Consider the following 9,068-nt stretch of genomic DNA (forward strand, 5'->3'; position numbering starts at 1 on the left):
AAACTTTGGAGAGTCGCTGCTGCCAGCCAGTGTCGACAATACTGGGGTAGACGGACCAAGTCTAAGGCAGCTTCCTATGGTCCTGCTTGCCCTATGATGAAAGCTCTTCAAAGCCACACGTACTAAAACTGTGGATATAACATTTTCAATCATGCTGCTTTGTGTAGCGTAAGACGTTCCATGCAAATAAGGTCCTGGGAGTGACCTTTGCTTCCTCATTTCTATCTCGATGAAGCTAGCGCCTCTGCGATTATTAATTAACTACCCGTCATTTTGGAAGTGGGCAGCCATTGAGTTTGACTACAACACAGGGTGAGTGTGATCCTGTCTCAGGCAGAGACTACCAAAGGGGAAAATGTCCACCCGGTACCACCAGGCAGCTGCTGACGGCAATCTGGAATTACTGAAGGAAGCAACTAGAAAAGATCTTAACTCTTTGGATGTGGATGGGATGACGCCTACCCTGCTGGTGGCTTACCACGGCAACCTAGAAGCCCTAGAAATCATTTGCCGAAGAGGGTAAGTCCAATAGGCCTAGATATGTACCATAATGCCCTTTTGGCCATATATAGTAACCGTGGTAGGGAAAATTAAAATGTGCCATCAATTAACTTGGGATGTTTTCTGGTTTTAGAACTGAATTGAGACGAGCAAGGATGAGGAAACCCTATGTAAAAATACCCAGCGTTGATTTTACATGATAAATAGAACTCTTACATTGACCAAACTAGACCTTGAGTTTGTTCTTCCCCATACAAGGCATTGGTTCATTTAATCTCCCATATTTCTTTCTACAAAGGTAAAATCAATCAGTGTCCCGAGGGGTGTTCCATCTGCTGATGATGACAAAATAAGTTTGATAGGAATGTCTGTTACAATGCTTCCAAGCCCATCTGCCTGCTTTCCTAATTTTGTGGAGTCAACGCCATCCTACATAAGTACTGAAGAAGGTTGTGGGCCAAAAGAATTCAGAACATGCAAGACCAGACTATGTCTGGATGCAAATTATATACGAATTGCCTATATTTTGGGAAACCACTGTAACTAATTTAGCTCTGCTTTTCTTGGAGAAAGCTATCTCACATTTCGAGTGCTTCCAACAAGGCTTTTATCATGTAATTCCTCTTTCCCTGACTCATTCACAGAGTCCTACAGTGGGTCTTAATCTTGTTTATCTTATAGGAAACCCTCCTGTTATTTCCACACTGATTCTTCTGCCCTTTTTCTTACCACAAAAAACAAAACCATTAAGGGAAAGACACAATAGCTGCACCTTACTTGTTGAATCCTAGCGCTAGGAGCCCTTCATCTTAGAAGTACCCTCGGTTAAAAAATAACAGTACTGCAATTTATGAGTTTCACCTTATTCTAGTTGAAGTCACACAACGTAATTTCCTCCCCCTGCTGTGTTCTAGCCTGTATCCGTGTTTTCAGCCAGCTACGGTTGAAAAATCTTCCTGAAAGTCTTAGCAGATCGTCCATATTTGGAAGGCTTTACAAAGAGGGGTTGCCTGAGTGGGGACTGAATGTGGATTTGATCCCATGTTGAAGCATTCGGAATCAGTGGGAAAAATCAATATGGATTGGAAAACCACGGCCCTACCATTAGGCAGAGTGAGGCAGCTGCCTCAGACAGCAATGTTGGGTGGTGCAGTCTGGGCAGTTTAAACAATCCTTTGGCTGTTCCCCTTTGTTGGTGAGTAGAATTATGTTAGGGTGACCATATTTGGGAAACCAAAAAAGAGGACACCTAATGTGTGTGTGGGGAAGCAGCTTTCTGAGTCCTGCAGAAAGTACGTTATTCCCCCGCCACCTTAAAGAACCCGATTGGAGTGGAGGAGGGGAAAGGATTTCATTCTGCACCACCACCATCCACTCCAATTGGGGCCTTTTCTATAATGTCTATGATTGACCCACTTTCCCCTTTAAGACCTCAATTGGAGCTCGGGGTGGGGGAATGATGTGCCTCAAGAAAGCATGTCATTCCCTCCTGCCATGCTAATGGCAGCCTTAATGTCATTCCAGGACATTATTGAAAATTACAGAAAATCCCCCCTGACACCATGGAAAGAACAAAAACCAGGACAAATCCAGGGAAATCCTGACAGTTGGTCACCCTAAATTTTGTGTCTTATGTGACCTGTCCTGCACACCCCCTAAGTTAACCTGCCAGCAGGTGTACTGGAAAATGCTGTCCCATCAACAGTGTTGAAATAAGATTCAATTGATAGACTGGTCAATTTCTGTAGGTGGAATGGGGAAGTCACCATCTCATCCTTGGGTTCAGGCAGCAAAATATTTTGAGCCAGCCCTGCAAAAGACTACAGGGAAGCCATCATGTAAATCCACTGTCTTCCTTCTGTTTGCTAGGCCCCATGCTTCGTTTGCTAGTAAATCTATTTTTTTTAAAAAATCCTTTGTTTAAAATGCATTACTTGTCCTGAAGGGGAGGGGAAGAAGAGGCCACTGGAATAAAGTGAAAAAGCAGAATGCAGAGGGAAGGCAACTAGGGGGGGAAAACATATAGGGAAAACATTGGAACTTAAGGCAAACATTAAGTGCGTGAACAGAATACATTTCTTCCTTTCTGGCTTTTAGGTGTGGTGTGCTGATTTCATATGCTATATTTTATTGCCAATAAAAGTGACCTTTAAACAGTATAATTGCTTATCCCAAGCTTACAGCCCTATTCCCCTGTGGTTAAAATGAACATTGCTTCATAGATAGAAAAGTAAAGCTTTTACATGTCCATAGTGAGGCAGAGAACCACAACCAGCGTCAAGGGTAGTTATGGTCAGAGGCCCACTGAGAAGAGCCCCTTCAGTTATTTAGCAGGCTTCCTCTTTATACCCTCTACCTTTTCACAAAGGCAGTGTGGCATAGTGGCTAGAATCTTGGACTTGGACCAGGTTCGAATCCTTACTCAGCCATGAAACATGCTGGGCTACCTTTGGCTAGTTGTTCCTTTCAGCCTAACATACCTCACAGGGTTGTTGTGAGGACAAAACGGCGGAGAAGGGAAGCATACATGCTGTTCTGAGTTCCGTAGAGAGTACATAAATGAGAACGCTGAAGTAAAATAGAAAGAGCAGAGAGCTATGGCTTCACGACAAATTTATACCCATTTTATATTCCTTTCTAAATGCCAGGAATAGTAATTTCATGCAGTTGCAAAGCATTTTGTTAGAGATTGCAATCATTCTGCAACTACAATCCTCACAGTTCCTTAGAGAAAAGAATAATAAACCATTAGGTCTGTGTTGCCTGAGCACACACTGTAATAAGCTGAGAAAGAGAAGAAGAAAGAGCAATGTGAACATTAAAAAAAATAAATGGGGTCCCACGCTGTTGGTTGAAAGATTGGTCATTCTCGATGGCATGAGCTTGCAATTAAGGGCTTATGCATTCTATTCAAATACAGAACCTAATATATTTTAAGTACTTGTGTAGACAGTGTGGTGTAGAGGCTAAGGTGTTGGACTGGGAGTCAGGAGATCTGAGTTCTAGTCTTCACTCGGCCATGGAAACCCACTGGGTGACTTTGGGCCAGTCACAGACTCTCAGCCCAACCTGCCTCACAGGGTTGTTGTTGTGAGGATAAAATGGAGAGAAGGATTATGTATGCCACCTTGGGTTCCTTGGAGGAAAAAAGGTGGGATATAAATGAAATAAATGAATAATAAAACGATGAGGAGGTGGATAGTTTTTGAGCATATAAACTAGTATGCAAGACGAACACTCTGTGCTGGATGCAGAGTACCATTAGCCATGATGTCGCCCAACTGTGAGGAGATTTATAATAATCGCACCTTTCATGGGAATGGGAGAGAAAGCTCAAAGGAGGGCCAAATATGTCTGTACCAATGACTGCCTCATATAACTGTTAATCTGTCGCAGTAAAACAACCAAGGGTCTTGAGGCACCTCAGAGACTAAAAAAATTATAACAGCATCTGCTTTTGTGGGCGACAGTCCACTAGAAGGAAGCCATTTGAACGGTGTAAGAAAGATTACAGAGTGCCTCAGTCTCTAGCTTGTCCCAAAATCCAGAAAGCTCTTTTCCTTAATCCAAAAGGCCATTGTTACTATGTTGAAGAGAGGGAAGAGGCTGCCTCAGAGGGAGGTAGCTGCCTCAAGCACAGGATGTCATAAAAAAAAGTAGAAAATTCTTAACTATTAAAATGTATTATTACATTTTTACTGCCAGGAAGCAGGACAGGCAGTTGTGGTATTTTCTGCCTCAGGTGCCAAAAAAAAAACCCTTGAGCAACTTTAGGTATTTTTTAACTGGACGTGGTGTGGAGAAGCACACTATACATTTGCCGCTCTGCCTCAGGCAGCGAAATGTCTTGAGGCAGCCCTGTGTGAATTTTATCTTGACACACTTTCTCTCTTTACTTTATTGTAGGTGTGGGCCGGGTGGGGATTCAAATTTTACCTAAGCAATGGGGAGGAGTACTTAAATCTTTCCTTACTCTTGAAAAATTGGTCCCCCACCTCACACACATTGCTTTTTCCCCTGCAGAGGAAAAGTTACATGGAAACCAGTTAGTAATTGCTGTGGGAACAGGTGCCTTTAGTGGCGAGGGAATTTATTTCGAATTTATTGTTTGTTGTTATTTATACTTAGCGTTATTTCACGTTTTCCAGGATTTGGTGCCAATAATGAATCCAGGGTTGGGTCCTGATAAGATCTCTATATGAACCACCTAGAGAGCTTCAGCTATTGGGCAGTATAAAAATGAAATAAATAAATAAATAAATAAATAAATAAATTCTCCCTGTCCTCTCCACCGCAAATTAGTAGGCTTTGGACGTTTTAAAGGCGAACATGAGGGAGAGCTTCAGCTATTGGGTGGTATGGAAATGTAATAAAAGTAAATAAGTAAATAAATAAATAAACCCGGTTCCCCCCTGCCTGAGACCCCCCCTGCCACCAATTCCCTCCTAGCCCCCCTCATTCACACATCCATCCCAGGGAGGAATAGTTCATCTCATGAAGCTGAATGGTAAGAGAGTCAGGATAGACAAAAGGAAGGCATTCTTCACACAGTGCATAGTTAAACTGTGGAATTTGCTAACACAAGACACAGTGATGGCCACCAATTTGGATGGCTTTAAAAGGGGGTTAGGTGGCTCTGTTCTACCACCAGTATCGCAGGCAGTATGCCTATGTACACCAGTTTCTGGGGGACATGGACAGAAGGGTGCTGTTTGTGCTTTTTTTGACATGTCCTGCTTGCCAATTTCCTACGGGCATCTGGTTGGCCATTGTATGAACAGAATGCTGGACTAGATGGACCCTTGGTCTCATCCAGCATGATGTTCTTCTGATCCCCTTTCCGTTTTATCTTCACAACAGCCCTGCGAGTTAGGCTAGGTTGAGGGACATCAACTCACCTAAGGTCAACCGGTAAGAATTTGAACCCTAGTCTTTGGTCTGGGGTTTTCAGATTTTTGAAATAATGAGAAACTAGAACACACTGCAATAGACAAAATGGTCATCTCTTTTCAAATGCGTAGGAAATCACGTCCGGTTTGGGCGTGATTTCGAGCAAGTAAATCTTTTTTTTTACTGCACAGCCACATGACAAAAGAAAATGTTATGATGGGAAAAAAGATTCCAACTGCCTTGAATCTATAGGTAGCAGAGTAAGTTTGCTGAAAGGGCAATGACTTCCAAGTCTCTGGGACACAATTGAAAACAAGTAGTGCCTTATTCATGTTTCCATTTTTGAAAAACATCTCAGAAGCAAAAACAGTTTGAGTACTAAAGAAGGACCTGGGGCAAGAGAGGGGGAAGATGAATTCTGTCTGAATTCAATTTTTTTTAAAAAAGTACATCGACCATGTTATAGAGCCAAAAAGTGTTTCCATCCTATTACTGAACATAGAAGATGCTGCCATGGTTACAAAGGGCATTTCTGGGAACAAGTGAGGTGCAAGGTCTCAGCAACTTACGTTCAGAGGGGGAAACAATCACATCAGCTTGGCCATGCGGCCAAAAAGGCAGATAAAAGAGAGACAGTTATGTGAGTGTTTTTCATCTGCATATATAAATGTATGCAAATGAGTGTAAATAGGAAATTCCCTTTTGGGTAACACTAAGGCAGGAATAGCAATACAAGGCCTGTGTGTGGCCTCCCTGGATGCTTTTGCAGCCCACCAGTACCTCCACCAAAATTCAGTGCTGCAGACGAGGCAGTGAAGAAAAGGAGCTTGCTAATAGCCCAAATGTCAATGACTGGTTTCATGCTTTTTTCTTCTTCTTGATTAAACAGCTGTAAAAGGCTGGTTTGGATCAGGACCGTGGTGTGTGGGGTGGGACTCTTCAACCCTATTCTCCTACTGGTGTCCTGATCTGGATCGGCGGACATACACACATACTCCCTGGTTGCTGTTGGACCCAGAAGTGAATCTGCCACCAGAGTCAACTACCCTTGCAGTTTAGCACTAGCCTGTTAGCCAAATAGGGGCCTCAGGCACGTACTCTGCATGAAGCTATATGCCACATGCAGGAGGAAAATGCTATCATTTAGACTTCCTGTAAAATTATTAATGAAGCAGTGAAATTGCACAGTAAAAGGCTTGTTTGGAAGCCCCAGAAGAAAATCCTATAGACCTAGAGAAAGTCCTACTTGTGGGTTTCCCACAGGTCAATGGTGGGCCTCTGAGTGAACAGAATGCTGGACTAGATGGAACCTTGGTCTGATCCATCACAGCTCTTCTTGTGTACTTACATGTGAGTTAAATTCTAGTGTTTTTTGTGTTTCTTCCCCAGAGGTGATCCAGACAAGTGCGACATTTGGGGGAACACTCCTCTACACCTTGCGGCCTCCAATGGCAATGTCCGTTGCGTTTCCTTCTTAATCAATTTTGGCGCCAATATCTTCGCCCTAGATAATGACATGCGTTCTCCTCTCGATGTGGCTGCCAGCAGGAACCAATATGAATGCGTCAGAATTCTTGACAATGCTGCTACTGAGAAGAACATAAAGAATTCCAGAAAAGTATCCAGACTGAAGGCCCAGGCCCATCATGATGCAAAGAAGCAAATCCGTGAATGTGAAAGGCGTCAAGAGAAACACGAACATGAAATGGCCCAAAGTTTCAAAGGAGGATCTGAGCATTCCACTAGGGGGACAGACAGGAGGGCAAAAGTGTCTAATTTCTTTACAACCAGCTCACTAAACGCGCTGCCCAAACATTTGAAAGACACCTTCAAGCTAAGAACAAAAAAGAAAGAGGAGAATTCTTATGATCAAGAAGTAGGGAGCAGTGGCCAAGAAGAGGACAACCTAGTCAGCCGAACTGCTGTGATGGATGTATTCAATGAAAATGACGAGGAAGAACTAATGAATAACTTTAAAAGAGGAACCAATGTTTCTGAAGACGAAGATGAGCTGGGCCAAAAGTCCATTTTCAATCGCCCTGGTCTTGGCAACATTGTATTTAGAAGCAAATTGCCCACAAGCAAAAATGCTGAGGCAGCGTTTCCCCAGAAAGAAGACACCAGCTTCAAAATACCCAAAGAATTGTTTCAGTTCAAAGAGCCTGAGACTGTTGAGGATGCAGAGGCAGAGAACGATATTGAAGAATCCTGGATTGAAGAGGAAATAGGATGGGATGATGGAAAAGTGGAGGCCACCCCGCTTGAAGTATTCTTAGCGTCCCAGAACCTGAACGAATTCCTTCCCATCTTGATGAGTGAAAACATTGATTTAGAGGCTCTAACGCTTTGTTCGGATGAAGATCTACGGAGCGTACAGATACAGTTGGGTCCAAGGAAGAAAATCCTGCATGCAATTGGCAGAAGAAAGCAGGCTTTGGCAAGCCCTGGGAAGGCTGAAGATACAGAACTATAAAGCACGAAGCAATCATACTGTGACAGCTTTGCACCAATCTGTTGTGCTTCAGAGGACCGAGGGTTAGATTTCTGACCAGAAGCTTTCTGCACCTGTGGAGCTACTTAGCTAGTTCAGAAACTTAATTATAGTCTGCATGTTGATTCTTTCGAGGACCAGATCCATTCGCGGGAGATGGTCCACAAGCATTTCTCCGATCATGGCAGTAGCGGAGGTGTCTCCACGAAGCTGTACAGTTAGGAAACTAGACTCTGGATTTAATGGCATTACAGGGATAGAGCTCTTTAGGTGGTGATGGATATTACGTGTGGGCAGAAGAAAGATGCCAAACTGGTCCATAGCTCCCACTTCAAAGTTCTTGGCTTTGTCTGGTCTTGCTCCTTTGAACATGCCTTTGTCTCTCCTGTTTGCCAGGTCCCTTTCTCTTTTTTGGTTATTTGCCCCCTATTGATACCCAATCCTCTTAACCGGTTCCCTCACTTGTGTGATCTTGTCCAAGCATATCCCCCAGGTCATAGAGGGCTGGACATACATTAGGGAAAGTGAGGCAAGTGTCTTAAACAACAGATGCTTAAGAGAGCAGTAGTGAGGCGTTGCAGGACAGAGCTTCGAGTGTTACTCAGACGGCTCTGTGTCATGTTTCTCAGAAAACTCTTGCTTTCGATGGGAGGCAAAGGACGAGGCTTGCTAAGTAATCCACAAAGCTTTTATTAAACAACAAACGTTTCTTCTACCTGAAGAGAGTCTAATCTCTTGGGAACGTCCCCCTAGGCAAAACTATGCAAACTAAGCAAGACAATTGTCCGCTCAAGAGGAACAGGAAGCCACTTCCCAAATGCCTGTAATTTCTGAGTGCCTGGTGCGGAGGCAGGTTCTGCCATAATCGAACCGACTTTTTCACGCCTTCCTCCCCCCCACCCATGTGTTTGAGCTTCCGGTGGACCCTAGCATCAGCTAGCTTGTTGGGACGCTCACCTACAGACGAAACCTCACTTCCCACTGAGTGTGTAGGATTTGGCCTTGAGGAGATAAGCTCTGGAGAGGGCTGACTCCCAGCTGGAGAATCGCCCGTGAGAGCTTCCTCCCCCACTGGTACAGGCTGGCTGGTGTCTGGCGCTGCGTCTTCTAGTTCTGAATCTGATTCTGATTGATTACCTGAAACCTCTTCTCCCAAAACAGGGGCAGTAGGGTTAGACATGACACT

The 9,068-nt window shown here is 43.8% G+C and overlaps 1 protein-coding gene across 1 annotated transcript; it reads left to right on the forward strand.

Annotated features, from left to right (window-relative positions):
- The first annotated feature begins 355 nt into the window (after positions 1 to 355).
- On the forward strand, positions 356 to 7,864 carry ANKS4B (ankyrin repeat and sterile alpha motif domain containing 4B). The gene is made up of 2 exons (XM_063143292.1): positions 356 to 519; positions 6,781 to 7,864. The coding sequence occupies exons 1-2, from the start codon at positions 356 to 358 to the stop codon at positions 7,862 to 7,864; spliced, it is 1,248 nt and encodes a 415-aa protein (XP_062999362.1).
- Positions 7,865 to 9,068: the final 1,204 nt, after the last annotated feature.

This window comes from Elgaria multicarinata, chromosome 17 (genome assembly GCF_023053635.1).
Source record: "Elgaria multicarinata webbii isolate HBS135686 ecotype San Diego chromosome 17, rElgMul1.1.pri, whole genome shotgun sequence".
NCBI lineage: Eukaryota > Metazoa > Chordata > Lepidosauria > Squamata > Anguidae > Elgaria > Elgaria multicarinata.